Raw genomic sequence first — 23,975 nt, forward strand, 5'->3', positions numbered from 1 at the left:
ATTGCGTTACAGTTACTTTTGTTGTATTGCTGAGATACTTAAAAGATGGTTATGTGCCTGATGTATTCTAAGTGAATCTGAGTTTAAGGGTTTTATGTAGTGCCTACCTATTGAAACAAATGTTTTGTTATTCTGCAAGTAGATAATTAAAAACAAATTGGGAAGGTTAGACCTATGTGCTTCTGAACAGCAGGGATTTTGCACAATTCTGTTAGACAAAAGTATTCCTAAAGCTACTGTAGCTGACAGTGGTTAGAATATCTGAGACGTCTGCAAAACTTGAGGTTTCAATAGCAATATTTGTTTTCCATGACGTGACCGCAGAAAAAGATTTTTTTTCTTCAAGTTTCCCCTTTATCTTGATATTGTCAGGCTCCTTTGACAGTTCATCTACTCACTGGCAGCTATGCCAGAGGAGATCTAGTAGCTCTGTTGGGAATGACCATGTTCTGTAGATGATGCAAGTCTCAAGGACAAGAAAAGTGACTTGAAATAGTCCCTGCAAACAACTCCTTCAGAAATATGCTACTTAACAATAGTTAAGGACTGGGTCAAAGAGTGTTTGTTTCTGAGCGTTTTGTGTTACTTGCTGATTCTTACAGTATTTGATGATAGGGTACAGGATGTTCTCATTTTCTTTGTGCCCACAGCTCTCATACAGCTAGAGAGAATTAATAATGTGCATTGAGAAAAGCTATAAGCAGTTTGGTTGTTGTTTCTTTAATTACAGTTCATATTATGCAAATCAGTTTTCTGTATTTTCATTTTCTCTCTCTTTATTCTTCATCCAGATTCCACCAAGAAAATTAAGGATGTCTTAGAAGAGTTCCATGGCAGTGGTGTGTTAGCAAAATATAATCCTGAAGGGGTAATTCTTCTTCTTTCTTCAATGGTCAGAAATGGTGGGGAAAAGTATTTGCAAATGTTGTAGCAAATCTAAGCATTTGAAATAGAAGATTATATATAAATCAGCTGTTTGGGGTATTTGAAACTGTTTGGAAAACAAAAATATGAGTATTTTGAAGAACTAAAAGTTTATAAACATCACATTAGACAGACCTGCTTAATAATTTCCCTAAACCCACAATTTATTTTCTAATATTTGAACAAACAGACACAAACCCCCCTCAAACTTATGGTAAGGTTAACATGCTTCCCAATTTTTTTTTAAAGTTTGGAAATGTTAAGCATATTTTCAAAAGATAGAAAAGTAAAATCTGTTCAGTTAAGATTCCTTTTTAAATTCTGTTAATTCTGTTTAAATTCTTATGTTTTTTGTGGTGGTGAGATCCCCATTATTAAAGGGGAATTTTTTAATGATGTTATGAAACAAAGAATCCAGCTGAAAAAAAAGAGTGTGTGTGTGCATTTTCGCTACAGATTCACTACTAGACAAAATATTCTGTTTTGGCTGGTAGAAAAAGCCAGATTGTTTTCGTTATCCTCAGTTGCAATTTGTATCTGCTTAGCACATCCTAATAGTGTGATTCAAAATGTAGCTAAATAAAAACCTGTTTCAGTAATGTTTCCAATAGTAATGTTTCTAACTATGCTTGCATTATGTGGAATACAGGATAGAAAAATGTGCTAACCATTATGAAAATTACTTGATATTACATTTCAGGATGTAAAAGATGAATTATTGTCAAGTAAGGTAGTTATAACTCATTAAGTATTGAAAAATTCTTTGACACTTTGAACTTTGCAAAGCATAATGTTGGTCATTTTAGTTTCTGAGGAAAATATTTCATAGTTCAGTAAAATAGTATGAGTTGATCTTGTAAATGATAATCTTAAATCTCCATTATTTTAACTAAATAGAATAATAGATTACAAGAGGATTGGAATGCTGTGATCATCTAATTTATTCTCCAATGTAACATAGGCTGTAGGACCTCCCTTAATTGATTCCTGTTAGAAAGTAGACACTTTTTTTTTAGAAAAGTGTGAACTGTTGATTTACAAACTCAGTGCTTGCTCTTTTTTTTTTACTTTTAACTTCTGCAGTTTTCTTTGTGCTCATAGTGTATGTGATAAAATGGTCTTAATTTATTATTCACATTTTTTTCTTGAAATTCTGCACTTCTCTTCAGTCATCATACAATGGTTTCAATTTTGTGAAGTGTAACCTTTTAAAGTACAAAATGATTGTGTATTTTATGCATATTTAAATAACATGTCGCCATGTAGGTAACATTATCAAATTATGAATGTTGATGTATAACCAAATTGGTATTTAAAGTTGTGAGATTACTCTCTCTTAACAAAGTCATTCCTCCAATTTGGGGGTACGTGGAGGATGAGTCATGGCAAAAAGTGATCAGTATGGGCACCTGGACAACTGCTCTGACTGAAGCCAGGTGAGTTGGCAGAATTTGTGCAAAGCTGGAATTAATAAACACAGTTGGTCCTGAGCCGAGTCTGTGACTCTGTATGGCATTTCCCAGAGTTCTTCATTTCACAGTGATTTGTTTGCAGAATCCTACCAGTGTACTGAAACATCCAGGGATTATAGGGCAGCACAACACCCAAACCAGTGAGCAGGATGGGAGGATGGAAGGGAAGGAGGGAGTTCAAGTCAGACACCCTGTGGTGGCTTCAGTGTCTTCAGCAGGGATCAAGCTATTCAGTACTACTGGGACAATGTTGGACCCAGGCTAAACGTGACAGCTTTTGCACCATGCTGCTTAGCACTTAGACTTCAGGGAGTGCAACATAAGGAAAACACAGCTAGCAGCAAAGCTACTTTGGATCCAGTAGGATTTACTAGGTCAGGTTTCATGCCCTAAGCTGCTGAATTGGGAGCAAAGTGGCTGAAATTTCCTTTGCAGTTGAGTGAATATTCCAAGTCAGACAGAACTGCCTTTGCACAGGTGTGTCTATATTTTTGGCATGCATTCAACTGGCTATGTGGATAAACTCGTTATGGAATGATTTGCAAGTTGATTGTATCTGGTCGGATGAGGACTCTACAACTTGGATGTACTATTTAAGTGAAGTCATTAATTATTGTCTGTAAATGAGATGACAAAAATTGACTAATCCAGCTGAAATCAGTCATAGTGCAGCTTTTTACTTCCACATATTATAGACAGCACTTCTGTTTTGTTGTTGTGGTTTGTAGAGGATATCATCATGTTGCGATTTTGGCTCTTTCTTTCCTAGATAGTTATCTCATAAGCACTCCAAGTATTTTTCAGGTCTTGTCAATATTCTATCAAAAGGTGGTGCCAGTTTTTTTACCAATAAACATGGAACATAGAGCTATGGCAGATTTAACAGTGTGATGTATTTATGTACTTAAGAAAAAGCCTTAAGAACTTCCTGTTACAAGCTTCTTCCTGCTTAAAGGGTTCAGGAATTTATTCCACTCCATTGCTTCTATATTGCCTTTTTTTATCACAAGCTGATTTAATGGGACACAAATAGCAAAATAAAAGCTATTGGTATTCGAAGCTTGTTACCTGAAGTCATCTGGTTTGTTTTTCCATTATCTTATATCTTGTCAAGTGAATGGTTTTTGGGCTTAGTGGAAATGATGTATCTGATTATCAGAAGGTCATCCAGTATAGGGAGTTTATTTACGGAGCTTTTATTCTCTGCTGTCAGTGTAAGGGAGATGACTAAACTTCTACAAATGCTACTGAACCTCTGCCCTTCCACCTTCTTCTATAAATCAATGTCAAATATGTAATTAAGACTAGGTTTTATACCCAATGTAAGACATACAGGTAAGTTAAGATCAGCCTCCTGGAAAGCTGTGATTATAAATAGTCTTTCCATCATTTGAGATTCATCTAAATTAATTTATTTCAGCCATTTCACTTTGAGGGGAGCACTGAATAGGGTAGCAAGAATTAGGAAAGCAGATGGAGCTAAAGACTGTATCCAAATGGGCAGTAAAGTACACATCATTGTGTGCTTGTAGTCCTAGTGTTGTCATCCTTTTTGAGGGATCTGTTAGAATGCATCATAATTCCTTGTTTACCTGTTTACCTACTTACCATCTAGAGCTCTTAGGGTTAATCAGTGCGTGAAGACTGAGGGTGGAAGGTGCGTGGAGGGCTCTCAGCCAGACAAGCAGTCAGGGTGCAGCTTGGGTCTGCACATGGAGGAGGTCAGCGCTCCAGAGTTCCACAGTTCGGATGTGGATAAAAAGAATAAATGTCCATATGCAGAAAGACCAGGAAAAGAAAAATTTCCAGGAAGGTTATGACAGTGAGTGCATGACACAAGGCACATTCCATGATCTGATCTGCCCAGAGAGGTGAAGCCCCAAGTTTGGCAGAATGCTTGCAGTCAGGTTGCAGTCATCTGCCTACTCCAATGGATTTTTGCATTTTTGGACATAGTGCAGATACTTCTAAGAAGCTTTCTCCAGGGTCCTTCTGATTTCCAGAGGTTTTAGGGTTTTTCCAACTTAACTCTGTGAATGTTTCAAAGATACATCTGGTAACTCCAGTTTAGCAAAAGTCTGGCACAATCAGTGTAATTTATGCAGAGAATACAACTGTATTTATAATTTTAAGGTAGTACCTCTTACTGGGAAGTAGTGATGGCAGTTTGTGATTAAGGTAGAAAATTAATACAGTACCTTTACTAGAAGGAGTAAATATTATTAGAAACTAAAGCAGCATGTAATAATGACTTTTGCGACAGTGCTTGCTAGTGTTTATATAATCATAGAATCATAGAGTCATTTAGGTTAGAAAAGACCCTTAAGATCATTGAGTCCAACTATTAACCTAACATTGCCAAGTCTACCACTCAGCCATGTCCCTAAGTGCCACATCTACAGGTCTTTTAAATAGCTCCAGGGATGGTGACTCAACCACTTCCCTGGGCAGCCTCTTACAATGCTTGACAACCCTTTCCATGAAGAAATTTTTCCTAATATCCAATCTAAACCTGCCCTGGCGCAACTTGAGGCCATTTCCTCTCATCCTATCACTTGTTACTTGGGAAAAAGAGACAGACATCCACCTCGCTACAACCTCCTTTCAGGTAGTTGTAGAGAGCAATAAGGTCTCCCCTCAGCCTCCTTTTCTCCAGGCTGAACAACCCCAGTTCCCTCAGAACATAAGACTTGTTCTCTAGACCCTTCATTGTCTTAATTGCCCTTCTCTGGACACGCCCCAGCACCTCAATGTCTCTCTTGTAGTGAGGGGCCCAAAACTGAACACAGTAGTCGAGGTGCGGCCTCACCAGTGCTGAGTACAGGGGGACAATCACTTCCTTACTCCTGCTGGCCACACTATTTCTGATACAAGCCGGGATGCTATTGGCCTTCTTGGCCACCTGGGCACACTGCTGGCTCATATTCAGGTGGCTGTCAACCAACACTCCCAGGTCCTTTCCTGCCTGGCAGCTTTCCAGCCACTCTTCCCCAAGCCTGTAGCGTTGCATGGGGTTGCTGTGGTGCAAGTGCAGGACCTTGCACTTAGCCTTGTTGAACCCCATACAACTGACCTCGGCCCATCGATCCAGCCTGTCCAGGTCCCTCTGTAGAGCCTTCCTACCCTCAAGCAGATCAACACTCCCACACAAGTTGGTGTCATCTGCAAACTTACTGAGGGTGTGCTTGATCCCTTTGTCCAGATCATTGATAAAGATATTAAACAGAACTGGCCCCAACACAGAGCCCTGGGGAACACCACTTGTGACTGGCCGCCAACTGGATTTAACTCCATTCACCACCACTCTTTGGGTCTGGCCATCCAGCTAGATTTTAGCCAGCGAAGAGTACACCCGTCCAAGCCATGAGCAGCCAGTTTCTCCAGTAGAATGCTGTGGGAAATGGTGTCAAACGCTTTACTAAAGTCCAGGTAAACAACATCCACAGCCTTTCCCTCATCCACTAAGCAGGTCATCTTGTCATAGAAGGAGATCAGGTTGGTCAAGCAAGACCTGCCTTTCATAAACCTGTGCTGACTGGGCCTGATCACCTGGTTGTCCTGTACATGCTGCATGATGGCACTCAGGATGATCTGCTCCATCAGCTTCCCCGGTACCGAGGTCAGGCTGACAGGCCTGTAGTTCCCCAGGTCCTCCTTCTGGCCCTTCCTGTAGATGGGTGTCACATTTGCTAACCTCCAGTCAACTGGGACCTCCCTGGTTAGCCAGGACTGCTGATAAAGGATTGAAAGCTCCTTAGCTCTCCTTTTGTTGTTAATTTTTTTTTTAGAATTTATCATTGCATTCACTTCTGATTAAGCTGTTTCATTAACAACTATTCTGGGCAACAAGTAATTTTTTATGTTTTTTTTAAAGTACACAGGGATGAAAGACAAACATTGTATTTACTGTTTTTTTCCTTGGTTATCTGTCATTGCATGATTAAAATAAATTGCTTGCACTCTCTAATCAAGACTAGAATGCTGACTTGGACCATTTTCTTGACACGTGCTAATGCAAGAAAATGGGGTATTCTATCTAACATCTTAAACCTGTTCATCTACATCACTAGCCTTTCAGCAAAAATAGTTCTGTTTAAAAACAGAGCCTGAGTGTTACGACACTGTACTAATGTATGTGTGTTCTTTCTTTCCTTGCATGCGTTACAGAAACAAGATATACTTAATCAAGTAAGTAATCTTAATTTGATTTTTTTTCCTTTTGTTATGCATAGGAGCAGTAACTTTTATTTTGTAGGCTTCCATTGAGATATCACTTATTAATAAATACTGCATGTGGCTATTCTGTCAGATAATAGACTAATGTTTAAAGCTGAGAGCAAAGTGCACTCATTTTCTGTTTGCAGACTTTTTCACTAGATGGATTTCATTTTTGTCATTCACAGTACATAACTTTGCTAACATTAATTGAGACGAATATGAAAACTAAGTTAAGAACAAGTAATTAACTTGTTCCATACTTGTCACAGAGATTTCTCCTTACTAGTGAGATCTCATAATGGTTTGCATTATTCTGTAATGACAATAACACATCTCAGAAAAAAATATCAAATGCTTTTTCTATAACCACATAATACCATTTATATTTAGCAGGCTTAAAATTGCAGATTTTATAATTTGAATAAGGCTTATAGTGTGCTTTAAGCAATTGTAACTTTACAGCAATTGCAAGAGAAATGGTTAAAGAGCTGATAATCAACCCAAGACTACTCCTGAGAAGCTTCAGTAGCCTAAAACCAGGTATAAAAATACAATGGAAAAAAAAAACCAAACAACCTAGGGAAGAAGGACTAATCAAATGAACTAGTTTTTTAAATGACCTAGTTATTCTTCCTTTGTAGCACAGAGGTGTTAAAAAGCCCCTACTCTGCTGCTCTGGGAAGAGGCAGCCAGAACATGAGAACAAAGAAAAAGTCAAGAGACTGAAATAATTAGTTTTGTAGGAATATCTCACTTTCTGGGGTCAAAGGCCAGTTAAGCTTTTGGAGGTGTGTTACTGAGAGCAGTATTCCCCGTTCACAAAAGGTCTCAGTTTTCTTCAGATGACCAACATTACTTTTTTAGTAAGCCAACGGAGTGACTGCAATGGATCCTGAAAGTATTCAGGTTAAAGCAGTGTGTCTAGGACCAGTCGTGAGACTAATCTCATTAGTATTTTTGCTAATAACTTTGTCAAAAGAGGTAGATGAATACTAATAGAATCAACTCACTAAATGAAATTTGGGAATTGTTGCTAAAATGGAGAAAAATCTGAATATTATACTGGAAAAGCTTGATGATGTTATGGAGTATAGTAAATGTAAATGGAATGAAATGCACTAGTGCAGAGTACAGTGTACAGTGTGGTGTACCCTGGGACTAGTGGCTTTGTTAAAGAGCTGAGTGTGGTAGTTGATCACAAGATGATTGCAAAGCATCAGTGTGGTTTGGTCATGAAAAAGAGAAATATATTACTGGGATATTGTAGCTCCTATGGCCACGGTGGTCTGAGAACAAGACAAGACTTGTAAGAAAAAGTAGTGTCTTAGGCCAATTCACATAAGTGGAAAACTAGTTAAAGTTTCAAGCACACAGAAATATGGATTGAAAGAAGGATTTTTGTGCTGTTTCCCTCAGCTACATTCTTTGATCTGACAGAAGATACTGATTTACAGTAAAGACTTTGCCTTATTATAATGTATAAAGTGAAGTATTTCTACTCCAGATAAGGAAGATTTAATTTTCTATAAAAAGGTGCTGCAGAAACCACATCTTTCTGCTTTTGACCGAATGATGGGACAAAGTGAACTCAAATTGGAACTAATTTACAGAAGGGTTAGTAGGATGTGAAAAATTATAGGTTATCTGTTATGTAGGAGAAGCCTGTCCTTCACATTTAAGAAAGTGAGGACTAAGAAAGGATGTTGTATCTTTCTAGCTACAAAAGAGAAAAATTTAGCAACTTGTGAGTATCACCAGGAGAAAACTCTACCCTTCAGACACTGGGCACTCAGTGTTTTTCTGGCTCTCTAGGCAGAATTTCTAGGGAAACAGCTTCCTGGATACCTAGAGAGTTGGGAAGCCTGCCAGGCAGAGATGCTGGCAGTCTGGCTGTGAGCCTGCTTTCTGTGGAAAGTGTTGAGGGCACCGAGGTGTAAAATGTTTCAGATAGTCAATTTCTGCTGCAGAACTGTTCAGTTTTGAACATTTTTTATGATCTTGAGTGGTCCCTCTGTCTCCTTTCCTCAGTCTATGCTAACATCTCTCCCTTCTTGATGTCTTCCTTCCCTTTTGATACTTCCCCTCTCTGCCTTAAGATCCCATTTTTATCTTTTTTTCCCCCTACTTTTTTGCATTGCACAGTATCTTATGTTTAAGCTTTATGAGCCTCATACTGCTTTCATTTACATGTTACCTGTTTAATTCTCATAGTTGGTTAAATGGCTAACTCAAGGACTATTTTCCAGTTCTGATGTGCACTAGATACTGTTTCAAAGTATTTTAAAAGAAAAAGAGTTTGTTTTTTGGTTTATTAGGGTACCACCATCAATATTTAGATATAAGCTGATAGAGAATTTTAAGCTGTCTTGATATTCAGGCCAGAGGGACCATTCTATTTCAAAGAATATGCTGCTTAAGACTACACCATTTTTAAAGGAAAACAAACAAAAAAAAGTGGAGGGTCACACTGGTGTGTGTTTTATTTTTAACATATTTTATTTGAAGAGTGACAGTTGAACTCTGACAACATTTCAGCTCCTCTAACAGCATGAAAACAGAGAATAAATGTGGTACAAATTAAGGTACTGAGTTATAAAGTATGAAAAATACTACCCTCATATTTTCATATTAATTTGAAATATCAGCTAAGTTATTTTTTTCTTAAAGTGAAATAAACACAGAAATAAATTCCTTCAGAAAGGACACATTTAGTGTATTTCTTGATTTTTATATTGCTATTAATGTATATTTAAAATTGATGCATTTCAGCTCAAGTATACATGCAATGGTGCAATGTTTATATATAATTAGGAGATACAACTATTTATTCTGCTAGTCATCGGTGATAGATGTAATAATATTTAACTACTAAGATGCATTTAACATCAGTGGAAAATTATTTGTCTGTTTTTAAATTATTGTAATTTTAATTGTATTACTCTGTGCCTTCATTTGATCACTACATGTGTGAGTGTTGCGAAATAAATAGCAGAGGAGAGGTATTTGGCTAGTGGGTATTTGCACTCTGTGAAACAAAAATGAATAAAGACATTTTCTTAAGAGAACAGCATTTAATGTTGAAATTCTGTTGAATTTATAACAGTGAGAATTCTGAACCCATCAAATTTGTGCTGTGTTGGTGCTATAGTGTTTTTTGGTTTACATCCTATTTGTAACAGTTGGATAATAAAGGACTATATGGTACTTGTAAACAGTTCTACAGGTGTTTATGTTACCTGGTCAGACACAGAGATTTTTCAGGGATTCATTCATTTTGCTATTTTATTTGGTTTTAGTCTGAAGCATGCCACCTACCCCATTTTTCCTAACTTCTGTAGTAATTGTAATTTTCAGATGACTAATTCTGCTGCGACAGAATGCAAGCTATCTACTCTTCACTTTGTTTAGTATGTAATAGTTTATGTATATTTCCTCTAACATTCCTTATTGGTAATACAAGTAAAATAGACCCTGGGTGATAATCTGCTACAAGTTCCTTCTAAAAGTATGTGCCTTAGCACTCTTCCTTCTTAAAAAAGCCCCACCTTTGTAAATATAGCATATTTAGTAAATTTATGTATTAAATATATGTATTTATGTGTGTAGTACATATGGATAGACATACTTACACACATATATAATAATGTACTAAAGAAAACCTGCTGGTAGTAAAGTTTTGTTTTTTCTTACCCAGATATAAGACTGGGATATGACTGCAGTGGTTGGTGAATACATTCCAGATTTATTTTAGTAATTAGCATCAATTTACTTTAATAACATGAGAATGAAGTACAAGGTTATGCTTAAAAATCTAGTTATCGCATAAAAATTGAATCTTCCCATTTCCTTTTCAGATATTTTGTTGCATTTACTTCTTTGAAGAGACATCCTCGCTGCTCTCAAATATTGCAAAGTAATTGTTTCTGATAGGAGACATAAAGGGAAAATTTTGGCAGTTATGTATGTCTGTAGTGTCGATAATATCCAAATACTATTTGGCCATATCAACTATTTGGTAGGAGCAGCCTATGAGAGCATGTGATTTTATTTTTTTTTAATTTTCTGTAAGCTTTCATTGCAGGAGATGAGAATGTGGATGCTGCTTTATCTAAGAAATAATTTTATTTGGTTACCAGAACTTTCAAAATGAATTATGTATTAAATCAAATGCTTAGATCAGAAAATGCTAAGGACTTTCAATTTAAACCAAACTTTACCCTGATGCACAAAGGCAATCTCCATGAGGAATTCCAAATTTAATGTGAATTTCTGCCACATGAACATTAGAAATACATTTTAAACACCAAAAACGTATGCATTCTCATGTAATTCATGTTTATGAATGGTCTCTCTATATGGTCTCTGCTTTTTTCCCCCATATTTTGGCAAAAGTCAGGTTTTGAAACATTGTCAGAATCAATGAATCTTCAAAACTTGGACTTTTACTGGGGATGCTTTAGCATTGCTTTTCGCAGCTAATCATGTAATTGTCACTAGTGCACTAGCATTAATGTGTGCAATTGTCATAATATTATATGTGAATCAAAGCCCTGTAACATCTACTCCTTTTTCAACAGCTCATTTTTTCAGATATTGGGTCAATATAAATTGTTTAAAAAGAAATGATCAATTAAGGAGACCTACCCACAAACAAAAATAACCCAGAGCTATTACTGTCAGTAGATTAAAGCTGATTATACTCTACATTTTTGGCACCATTTGGAGATCAGGCAACATAATTTAAAAAGTAATTAATTGAAAATTACGTTTCAACATAATTCTCTTTCCATTTTCCATTATCTCTGAAATGTTCTCTTTAATAAGTGAAAACCATATTTCATGAGTGATTTCTCCCCCCCCCTCCCCCCCCCGTTTTTCAGGATGACAAAAACAGTGGCTTATGTTGAAATATTTTGTACAAATTTAAAGGAAGAAAAAGACCAAAGAGAATGTGGTATTTTAAAAGAATTTACGGGTGGAGATTAATTCCAAACACTAGATCATGCCTTGTTCCCATTTATGTGACCACTGTGGTGGGGAGGAATAAAAGGAGTTATTATTCTACCCCTCCCTGCCCTGCCCCATCCACAATGACAACTCTTTTGTCAAGAGACTATTAATAAGTTGCTTTTTTCCGTCTTTTGAGGAGAAAAAGTGGAGTGATACAGCTTCCTTTCCTTCCTTCTACATGTCATCCAGCAGAACTGGTGGTTGCATTTACACCAGCCAGGAAAATACAGGAGGCAGTTAGACCTCTTCTATTGCAGTTTGGTGTTAGGGTAGATCTTGAGTCAAAAGCTGTCAGTTTTTTCTGTCTAAATTATTTGTTCTCTTCAAATGTCTTAATATGGTAGGATTTAAAATATTACATAGTATAGTTAAAACCTCTGAATAGTTTTCTTTATAATACAGTAAAGGATGAAAATTTGGCTTTTCTTGTATATATCCTGTTTTTCACTGAGAAAACATGTTTTGTGTATTCTCAGTATCAGGATATACTGAGTTGTGATGTCTATACCATGTAGAGTTCTGTGTATGTTGGCACAGATCATACACATAAATGCATAATTCTTCACAATATGCATACTTGGATTTTTCTTGATCTTACATTTCTGTGTACCACCAGTAAAGCAGAAGAGCAAATTGGAAAATTGCACAGTTTAACTGCAGTAGGAGAAAGGAAGAAGTCACATACTCACAGTATAGTATTTCCTTTATTTCACTAATTCCCCATTTCTCCCCCACCCCATGCGTCAGTTCTGCTCTGTGAGATGGACGAACAAGGGATGAGTTCCCGCAGCTGGCTTGCCTTACCTATAATCACATTCGTAGTTAGGGACACCCCAGCCTGAAATGCACGATTTAAGGGATATTAACTTCTGCTTGCCACAGGAGGGAAAAAAAGCTTAATTGGTGTGGGGGATTCAATAGCTGTATGAATGCTTCATATCTTGGAAGAAGTGAGAGGCCAGTGAAAATTGCTGACAGCGTGTCAAATAGTTGGTTTATAGTTTCCTGTGTGTTCTTGCTTATGATTCCTATGGGTTACCATGTCCATATCTCCTCAGCTCGCACCAATGCAGATTTTCACTACAAAACAGATCAATTGTGGGAAATTTTGTGACACCATCAATTTCCAGAAAGTAGAAGGCAACATTATTGTATATGACCAGTCACCTGAGATCAGTCCTATTCAGTATGTAGTGGAGGATAAGTGGAGCATTGTACATTTGCTCTGGATTGTGGAAGGACAGGTTTCTGTTCTCTGCAAAGAGTCTGGAATTCATAGAGGTGATCCTATGCTTTCAGTTAGCCAGGATAGATCTTTTAAAGCAGATTTTACAACCTACTAACGTGGCAATGCAGAAGGAGTTCAGCCTCCTGTCTAGCATACAAGATGTTAGAAGCCATTCTGCTGTCTGGACAGAATCTGGTATTTCAGGCACCTCCATAGCCTGTTGTAGCCATAATCAGAAGATCAGAGAGCTGAGCAATCCCTGTATTTTCAGTTGAGTATTGGTCTGTATGTGTCTGATACAAAATTAGAAAACTCCTGAAATTGTCTGTTGTTTTTCCAAGCATGGTCATAGCTGCTACTCGGAAACCAGTGCTTCAATTCTGTTTTTCCTGAGATTGAGAGACTCGCCCTCTATGGACTAGCACTAAATTAGTGTAATGTATTTATCAGTGAGTGCTTGAGAAGAAACAGAACTCTTATCATAGTAATTGGAGATTTTTTAAAGCATATTAAGCATAGACTGACCTCCATTTCTTTTTCCTTGGAGTCCCCCATATTCTGGGAATATGGGATTCAAAAGAAACTGAAGAGTGGGAAGTAAGAACTCTGCTTTATGCCGCTGGTGTAGAGTAGAAAGAGAAGATATAGACGTGCTTTAGTGGTGTTAGTAAGGTAAGAAGCTTCTCATCACATATCTATGAGATATATGGGGTAACTGCAAAGAAATGTGCATACAGTCATGATAGCACCATGGAAAATAATGGTCACCTTATTGTCAGTTTTGTAGTATTCTATGCTGTAACAGAAGAATAAAATTCCAGACTACTTTGTTAAGTGAGATTAAAGAGAGATTTTTTAATAGCTATAAAAATCCAAAACTAAGTTTAATATTTTTAAGTTTGTTTCTTCAGAGTTGAGTATTCTTAAGTGATCAGTGTCATCCTGGAAACTCTCTTGAAAAGTGTAGTTTATCCTCAAAACTGTAATTTATTTGTCTTGTCAGTTGCCAGGACTTTAATCTCTTGGTGACTTTCAGCTCTGCAGTCAAGATTCCTTAGCAACATTTTTTCCTAGTTCAATAATTGTCATTTGTTTGTATGTGTCTTTTAATGTGTGCTTACTGTTCTGTCACAGGATTTCCTGTGCTATGTTGAAAAGGATACACTAGTGATCAGATTCCTGAGGCAGAGAAGGAGAATAAAAGCCCAGGTTAAATAATTTTCTACGGAATTGGCTTTTTAATGTATTATTGTAGAAAAAATAGGAAAGCATCTCAGAATGCTTGGGCAAAGCCATTAAGGAGTTTTCCAAGAGCTTTTAGCAGCTGAGGAAGAGAGAAATACAATGGTTCCTATGGAGGGACTTTCTTTTAGATCTTACCTCAGTTACCTTCCACTGAGTGTAGATTATAACTCAAAAAAACCCCTTGTTGTCTGCCCCATCACCATTTTCCTTAATAGTGTCTGGCAGCTGCTGCAAGTTGGTTGCCTTTAGATGTGGTTGAAATCTCTCAAGAGTCCAAATCTGAGGTCTGTAGCTCATTTCCAGCCTTCCTCCCCACCCCATACACACTTACCCAGTGACGCCTCCTTGGCTGCTGCCAGAATGGAGGAAAAGAATTAAGGAGCAGAGATGCAGTGGGGACAGAGGTGCTAACAAATTTGGAATAAGGATTGATAGTCACTGCTGTTTCCCCCTGTGCCTGCCTGGCTCAGATGTTACCTCCCTGCATACTCCAGTCTGTCCATATCTGTCATCGTCCGTCTCTCTCCAGATATTTAGTTTAGACAAAATAGATGCTATACGGTATTACCTTTTGCAGCTGCCACTTTGTATATCCATATAGCTAGCGTTGTTTTAGTTTTATATTCCTATATTTTACAATATCTATAAGACATTGTAATTGAGTTCCTCGAGTAACTGTTTTTTATCTTATTCCAAGAATATTATTATGAGGATAATTCTTGGCCTAATTATTTCTGTTTTATCCTGGTTCTTAAAGGGCTACTTGAGGGAAGGAATTTTCATCAAAGTAATGGGAGTTGGCAGAGCAAATCCTAATTGTTTGTGTTTGTAGCTTACTTGTAAAGTGAAGGATGCCATAAGTTTCAGAAAAATTTCCGCCACAACACATTGGTTGGGTATGGGTTCTTTAACAGGACAAATTCGGCTGAAACTGGAGATCTGGGCAAATCTGTCTGTATTCGCTTAGTCAGACATCGCAACAGGAATGTTCTCGTAGTATTTGGAAAGAAGACAGGTTAGTCTGTCTTGTTTCCCTGTTATAAAAACTGTTTCTGCTATTCTTAAACAGAAGAAAGTAATAGTGAGTTATTTGCACTGATGGAACTTCTTGTATGTAATCTGTTAATGGCATTAACATTAAAAAAACCCCTGTTGAGTGTTTTGGACTAATGCATAGTTGCCAAAATTTAATTGTAAAATATATTGAATATGTGAGATGACATGTTATAGTCCCAGAGGCACTGAATGATCTCTCTGAACAATCTATAATTGCTGTTTTCTGCTTTGTTTAATAAATAATACTGTATATAATAGTATATATACATGAATATTTATTTTTAAATATGCAATATATAAATTTGTTCTGTTTCTTTTAGCATAGACTTAGATCCAAAATGGATTACTTCCACTCTGAGTAAAGTTAGCCCCCAACTCTGGTATGGCAATTTAAAAAAGAAAATAAATAAAAAATTTGTCTCAGACATTTTCTATAAAATTTACCTAAGCACCTTAAATTCTTCCATGTGTCCAGAAGTACTGCCATAACAGCTGAAACATTTTGGTATCTGTTTTGATACATCTCCCTGACTAACCTTATCTCTTCAACATATTCAGATCACCTCCTAATTCCAAGGACTATTTCAGTAATTTGTTCAGTAACAATTTTACAAGTAAATATTTATTCATTTTGTTGGCATAGACATACCGAAACCTCTTTTCCCCTCAGTGAATCTTCAGCTCTTTTCTGATATTTGGATACTCTCTAGAGAAAGAGATACAAATTTGAAGTTCCCCAGGCAAAGGAGGGAATTCAGCCAAGGGAACCCCCACTGGGGAGGTGTCTTTACCAGGAGATTTTTTTTTTCCAAAAGGTGGGAAAATCTGTCACTTTGTCTGTGATTTTGGAAGGAAATGGTGGTCTCCACTGCACTTGGTGCACAGTCCCTTTTTTGTGTGTGGTTTTTTGTTTGGGTTTTTTTGTTTGGTTTTGGTTTTGGTTTTGTTTTTTTTTGTGAACACATCTAGTGAGACCTGGTAACACAGGTTTGTGTACCCTAATTGTCTTAGATGTGAGACAAATAATGAAATCTTCAGTCCAGTGAAGACTGTAACGTTTTTGTTCATGTTCAGAAACAAGTCTGTGGACACCTTAGGAAGTTAAAGTAAAAAACCTAAAGGGTTTATAAAGTGCTTCATGGGTTAGTAGCACTTGAGAGTCCTTCAAGTTCCCAGTATGAATAAGAGCATTAATATAATACCGACGTCCAGCTTTAGGGCTCTTCATTCCTTTTCTGAATTGACCCATATTGTTCTCGTTAGACTGTAATTAGCTGCTTGGTTTTACAGTTACGAAATCGAGTAAGAGGTTTCTTAGTCTGCACAGTGTTGTGAAGTAAAAGTTATGCCTTATCACAGTGTATTAATGAATGGGCACAGTTAATAAAGGCATAAAAGACACCTTAGGATGCCTTTCTGTATAAAGCTGTTGTGTTATGTAGTTGGATGCAGTGGGGCAAATCCAGAACCTTCTTTCTGTGGTCAGTCAGTCATTTAGAACTCATTATAAACTTTGGTCCATTTCTTCTTTTTCAGTTTATTGTACGGATCTGTTTGGGGGGAGCTTACAGAAAAACAGTACTTATGGATTAAACTCTTCTTGGCAGTTTAGTGCTGGGATTAATTTTGAAATTTTGTGGATGGCTAATTAAATGTTATGGATTGTCTCTGACAATTTGTCACATAAAAAAAATGCATATTTTTAATTTTCCTCTACACTGAGTCACAGTGAGTCCAGTTTCATGTTTGCTTTCAGAAAAGCTAAAAAATGTTTAATGGTTGACACATTTTATTTGCTAAAAAGAATTGAAAAGTTAAAACTGTGCAATTTTGCTTCTGCTTTCTGTCTTTTCTCCTTTCCTTTTCTCCAAGGTGGATATATACCTTGTTTTTGAATGTCAGGTAATTGGAAACATCTATTGATAAAATCTATAAATGGGAAATGATAATAATAATAACTGCTCCTAAAAATAGTAGTAAAATTAATTCTATATGGATGTTATGGTTTAAATTAGCTGAAACTCAATCGTGTTTTTAAATGTGTACATCTCTGGGCTTATATCAAAATGTTTCATTACCAAATGAACTTTTATTACCCAATAATATAGAAGATTATGAAGATTTATAAAGTCTTCTTTTGTAAAGTTTATTTTTATAAAACTTACGAAAAGGAGCTCCAGTAAACTTGGTAAATCAGTTGTTTAACATATAAAAAGAGGAATCCAGTTATATATGATTAATATAAAACCACCTACCTTTCTGTGACCTACAGGCAAAGCATTTGGTAACTTTTTTATTTGAATCAAAGCTAAAACAGCATAGATTTTTAGTCTCTCTCCCCCCCCCCCCCCCCCCCTCTCCTCAGAAGACTTAGGCCAAATGATTTGAAAGTTCTTTCATATTCCTCTGAGTAACTATTGGCTGCTTGAACCATGTCCTTATATATCTCCCCGTTATGTTGAAAATTTTCCTGAGATCCCTAAACTTGTGATCATAATCTCCCTATGCCCTGATAGTCTCTTGTGAAATGGAATGAATTAATTTATGTGCCAGGTTAATTGTAGTCAGTTTGGTACATCCTCTCACGCTCTCATCCCCTCACTTGGGAAACGTCATGGAAAATGCCTTCTGAAATGCTAAATCTTTCTTTCTCAGGTTCATTTGAATTCAACTGGAGCTTCTGGAAGCTAAGCAACTGTTGGAAATTAAGCAATTAGCCTGCGTGCTTAAGAAAACAACATCTACCGTTATGGCTTATATATTATTCTGATATTATTGATCTGAACTGTTTAATTAATGTTTGAGAATTCATTAACAGAAAAAAAATATTTTCAAACCATACCAAAATTTATTGAACTTTTCATCTGAGAAATTCTGATATGACAGTGCGATTTAAAAGGAAGATATTGTGGTTTACATAGCAGAGTGAGCATGATCCATGTTAGTGTGGAAGATGAATGTCCTCTGCTTTCCTTTTTTGTCTTTTTGGTTACCAAAACATTGTGTGGTTCCTTTGAAAAGTAGCTGGGGTTAGGGGGAAATGCTAGTAATTAGAGCAAGGGTAGTTACTTACTGAAGCATCTTCATATTTTCCATGAGGAAAAAAGAAAAATACTATTAAATTGCGGAATAGAGAAATGTTCATAATATTGTGTGTTGTTCTCTCTTCTGTGAAAGTTATTTTAAATTAAGCTGAGCAAATGTTTTGCATCTTTAAGTGTTCTGTTCTAAATGAACCTTACTCAATACTAAAACCTCTACTTGGTGATAATACCCTAACACCTATAAGTCTTCTACAGTGGTCCTCACAGGATTTCTTTTAAGAAATTATTCCATTTTTCTACAGTTATGTAATGGCTTATGTATATTACGGTGAGAGAGAGGTGATAGAGAAAGCACTGGAAGTAATTTAAAGTGAGCTTTTTTTGAAAGCCCACCCCTTTTTCATTGGAAAGCTAGATCGATAATTTAAACTACTCCTAGATCTGCTATAGTCTAGCTCAGTGCTGTTATTTACTGTATATAAATTTACGAAAACAAATTTCCAGAAATGACTGAATTACTTTAGAGCTCGGTTCTGATAGGATAATCTACACCAAGTATGTTAGGTCGTCTTGAAAATGTTTTTCATCTATGGAGTATTAGAGTCATGGATTTTGTGGGTTTTTTCATACAGGCAAGAACCTAATCACAGGGCTCTATGCATAGATCTCCTTTAGGCAGGACTGTTGTTGCACATTCATTTGATACAGCATGTGGTTTTGCATCTGCATTTTGGGCTATTATGAACATTTCTGATGTGTATTCAAGTCACTTACCAGCTCCTAACTAACTTTCAGCATCATTTGAAAGCTTTTGGGTATGCAATGTCTGAACTCTGGTTGTGTGAATGTTTCTGCTTCCCAGGGGGAATACAGGTCACAGAGCATGTGAGGAGAGGATAAAGCACTTCCAGCTGAAGAAATCTGACTGTAGAACAAGCTTATAGAACAACCACCCACTTTCTTTTTTCCTTTGCTGAGCACCTTAATCAGCGGCAGTCAGGATGTCAAATACAATAAATGGACATGGTAGCCAAATCATGTGTTACTTTGATGTCTGTTGTCTTTCCTGGCTAGAAAATATAAGGCAGTTTGGAACACTTGCTTTGGAGGATGCTGGGGTAAATGATAACCTGACCATCTTTAGAAAATAATGAAAAGTTTGAACATCTTTGAAAAAGAGAGTCTTCAGGAAGAAAGAAACACATCATTTTAACCTTATTTATTAATCCACATCTCTACCCAGGCATAATACTGAGCCTATAAATGGTAAAAAATGTAACATTAGGGATTTAGTTATTGCTGGCAGCTTGGTGGACCGATATCACTCAGGCAGCAGTTTAAAAATCTAAGATAGCTGTAAACTCAAGGAATATTTTTGGCAGTGTATACATAAAACCCACAGACAAGGTAAATAAAAAAAGCTTTATGTAATACAGATATTTTATATGTCCATCCATAAACCTTAACTTAAATGGGATAATTTGTTTTTCTGTTTTCCTTTTTCACTTGGTTATTCCTCTTTGTATGTAATTTAGTGAAATAGCTAAGTGAAATAGCGTTTCATTAATGAATAATCTAACCAAACAATTTCACGTTGTTAAAGTCAGTTGATTTAGTGATTAATGTATTTGTTATGTTTGCAGGTAAAAAATACATTTATATAGTGTAAAGTAATGACCAGTTTACTTGGATGCTGATACAAATCCTTTTGCCATTGTGGTTTCATAGTTTATAAACAGCGAATTAAATGTCAGTGACTTTATTACTGAGGAAAAACATAAAGTTTGTAGCATGAGTGAAACAGTGTATAATTTGCCAAAGTAGAAGAGAGTGGCTGAAACAATATGATGAGGCAAAGGTACTTACTCCATGTCCAAGTAGATTATTTCTGTTTTATGCCCCACTTGAGCCTTGTGGAGGCAATTTTTTTTTTTCGGTCTCTGCTATTTTTGTGTTCAGTAGGTAAGAGTTTTATTGATTTCACTGAACTTCTTTCTCAAATGAGGTATTCTGGATTAGAAGCTCAGCACAGATACCCTCTTGCCAAGTTTGCATTCCTAATAATAATGACTTGCACAAGATAGTCAAATTTTGCAATCTGTGTTGTTGGTCCCTAGTGAGGACAGTGATACACATTTAAAACATTACCCTGGGGCAGTTAGGTCTTGGCCTTAATGGAAAACACTTTAGTTCATGTGGACATAAAATTTCTACATCTCATAAATATAAAAAGAAAAAGAAAAAAAAAAAGAAGGCGGGGGAGAGAAATCCCTGCTCCAAAGTGTTGAAATGATATTCCAGTCATTGTAAAAATTATTTATACTCTGACTCAGATTCCAAAGTCACCGAGGCACTTTGAAAATTTAGTTTCAATTTTCTTTTTCTGGCATGGTTTCAAGCTGATTTCTTGCTAGTCTTTTCCCTCCTAATGCTGTGTTCACTGTACTGAACTACAGGAGTTGCACTGGAGTTTTCTGTGGAGAAATGGAGTCTTCCTGAAGCATGGGGAAATGTCTCCAAGTCAATTTTCTAGTATAACGTGGCTTTATCCCTTAATTATTTAATGGTGAAAAGTTGCTGTCCTGTTTGATCTAGAAACAAAGACAGCAACACTACGTTTTGCAGATTAATGACTGATAAACTGTTTTAAAACATCACATACGTAACCGAGTAGCATCATTGATAAGTATGCAGTTGTATCACAGTTATTTCTGAGATAAAACTGAATTGTCTCAAGCTCTCCTGATATGTTTCAGGACACCTTTATCTTTAGTGGTTCCATATTAGCAGGATAAAATATGATCATACTGCTTTACATTGCTGTGACCTCATCGCAGTCTACACCTTCCTCAAGGGGGGCAGCGGATGGGGAGGTGCCGATCTCCTCTCTGGTGGCCAGCGACGGAACACAAGGAAATGGAATGAAGCTGCGTCAGGGGAAGTTCATACTGGACTTTAGGGAAAGGCTCTTCACTGAGAGGGTGGTTGGTCACTGCAACAGGCTCCCCAGGGAAGTGGTCACAGCACCAAGCCTGTCAGAGTTCAAGGAGTGTCTGGACGACGGTCTTAGTCATATGGTTTAGTTTTAGGTAGGCCTGCGAGGAGCAGGGAGTTGGACTCAATGATCCCTATGGGTCCCTGCCAACTTGAGATATTCTATGATTCATTTTATTACTTAAAACAGACAATGCTGTCTTACCAGGAGAAATCATCAATGAAGTTTCATTAATCAGCTCTTACCTTGCTGGCAAAAGCAAAACCAAATTAAACTAAATGACAAATGTTTCAAATCAACAACGTTTTTTTCCCTGTAAGTAAGGTTGCTTGTCTTGGCACTATCATTTGACTATTAGAACCTATTTGAGACAGGATGATTAGTTTCTCTTTGACAAATACCAGCAAAACATGTTGCCACCTAGGAAAAGACAGGAGGCCTTCAATTCCGTGAATTAGGCATCCAAAAATCCCCTGCTTGTTGTCTGCCTAATTATGGGAAAAGCTAAGACTTGCTGGGTACATCCCTGTGAGCTCCATAGGTGCCTTTGGTTGCAGTTTTGTATGTGCTGTTAAGCCATATTCCAATCAAGAACCTAGAGAGCATGGAACTTAGTTTCGGGGTCCTGATAAAAGTGCTCTGAATTTACTCTGGGCTATCTTACACTGTGCTCTGGGCTATTGTAGCAATACTGTGAGTTTTCAGAGTAATACTTAATTCAATAATCAGTCACTTTCAAGAATAGGTATGCCAGGCTATATCTTCAGAAATCAGTATTTTCAAAGACAGTCTAAAGTTTTTGTTAACAGAATCTTATTTAATGGATTAGTATGAAAGTTTTTGCAAAACGAACAATTCAAAATACTTTTTTTTTTTCCCCCACTCTAGACAATTGATTTAGAGGGGTTCAAGCTGTTCATGAAGACTTTTCTGGAGGCAGAGTTACCAGATGATTTCATTGAGCATCTTTTTACGTCATTTAGCAACAAAATCTCTCACTGCAGCCCGTTAATAAAAAACAAACCGCAACACCTTTCTGGAGGTAAGTAATAAAATTGCAGTAATATAAGAGCTCAAGGTTCCCTCCCCCTGCTATTTTACTTCTAATAGCTATAAATATATGGAATTCTAAACTATATGTATTTCTTTTTTTGTTCTGATATTTGTGAAATTGGAGAAACTAAGTCAATCATGAACAAGAAATACTGTGAAAAGAAATGGAAATTAAATGGTTTTCCCTTTTTGAATTCACAATAATGATGCAGCTGAGACACCAAGTGGACAGTTTTTGTCACGTTAATGCTAATCAGATTGCTATGGTTACATGATCTTGCTGCCTACCCTACTGTATAAACACTTAGAAACCTTCAGAGCTTCATGCAGAAGGCGCCTGCTGGTGCTCTACAGTTTCTGTGCCCAGTTACTGCTGTTTCTCTTAATTGTCTAGGTGTGATACTGCTATTAGTAATCCTACATACTTATCAGCTACTGATATTTTAAGTGTCCTGTAAGTGTTAGGATTATTTCTTTTCCCAATATAAGGATCTTCTTTAATGCAGTTTGAAATTTTCATGCTAAACCGCACATTTTTATTAAAAGTGATTTTGAGTTCAGAGGACATAACATGTTAAAATACTTGCATGCAAAATAGCATTAAAAACTGTCAACTTAACAAAATTTTATAAAACTTTTAAAGAAAATTTGCAGAAGAAATTTAAGGTTACCTTCCTAACTTGAAATATTTGGTTTAGCACTTTAGCAGTTTGGGAACTCTATCAAAATCCAGTAGCTAAAAGCAGAAGCTAGGCTAATTTAATGAAATAAACTGCATGTTTGAGCAGCTGGGATAGTCAAGCTCTTAGAGCAAGTTACCAAGTGGTTTGATGGGTACTTAATTGCTTGAATTCTTTAAATGAAGATTAGGTGTCTTCAAATTGCAGCTCATCCAGAAGTTGTGAATTTGGTACAAATGCTACTAGCTGAAACCTTAGCTTTTCTTGCAGATACCAAGCACTAGATTTCCATAGATGACTAAGTGTACAATACCAATTATAGGCTTTCAGATATCAGCCATTGAGTCTGACCTGGTGTTTTTTTAGTGTGTGCTGTTCTCAACTATGTTAAATAGATGGGTTTCAGTTATTTTTCTTTATTTAAGTTTACACTACCTGTTATTTCCACTTCTTAGCTTTATATTTCCTTGCAAAAAACCACCAAACAAACAAACGAAGCAAAACCCCCATATTACATTATCTTCTTCTATTATATTGTAATGTATATATATATATATATAATGTCATTAACTGTAATTAGATTTAACTGAAAAAACTTTTTTCTGCTAGCAAAGCTTGCTTACCACATCGAGGGTATGATTCTTCATATAATTTTTTTTTTTCATTTGAATTGAATTCTTCAGGTCTCTTTTTCTGTCCTTTTTAATCAGAAGTGACATGGACACATCTCCTTCCACAAATATCTGCTGTGTAGACAGTACATTTCCAACTTCGTGGGCTTTTGTTGTTAGTTATCTAGACTGGTTCCATGTGCAGACCTTAGTTGACTATGGTGTAATCAGTTGTGTGGAGTATTCAAAACCTTCTGTTGCTAATTACAGCTCTGATAATGACTTACTCATGGGTTTAGGCAAGTCATTTAGACCAGTGATTCAGTCCCTTGCCCTTAAAGATGCTTTGCAACAGAATCTCTAAGGGCATGTCTAAATGTGTTCTTTATTGTATGCTGCAGGGTATATTTTGGATGTCATCAATTTTCAGCATTGCATT

At 36.6% G+C, this 23,975-nt stretch overlaps 1 protein-coding gene across 6 annotated transcripts in view; it reads left to right on the plus strand.

The window, feature by feature from the left end:
* DGKB (diacylglycerol kinase beta) overlaps positions 1-23,975 on the plus strand; it is a 325,820-nt gene that overhangs the window by 35,393 nt on the left and 266,452 nt on the right. For 3 of the 6 annotated variants that reach the window (XM_072851476.1, XM_072851474.1, XM_072851471.1), the window contains exons 2-4: positions 792-868; positions 6,564-6,584; positions 22,081-22,234. In XM_072851476.1, the coding sequence (XP_072707577.1) occupies positions 792-868; positions 6,564-6,584; positions 22,081-22,234 (252 nt within the window). The remainder of the gene's footprint in view (positions 1-791; positions 869-6,563; positions 6,585-22,080; positions 22,235-23,975) is intronic. The other 3 variants (XM_072851477.1, XM_072851475.1, XM_072851473.1) reach the window with 1 other exon arrangement.

Source organism: Ciconia boyciana, chromosome 2 (assembly GCF_034638445.1).
Source record: "Ciconia boyciana chromosome 2, ASM3463844v1, whole genome shotgun sequence".
Taxonomy (NCBI): domain Eukaryota; kingdom Metazoa; phylum Chordata; class Aves; order Ciconiiformes; family Ciconiidae; genus Ciconia; species Ciconia boyciana.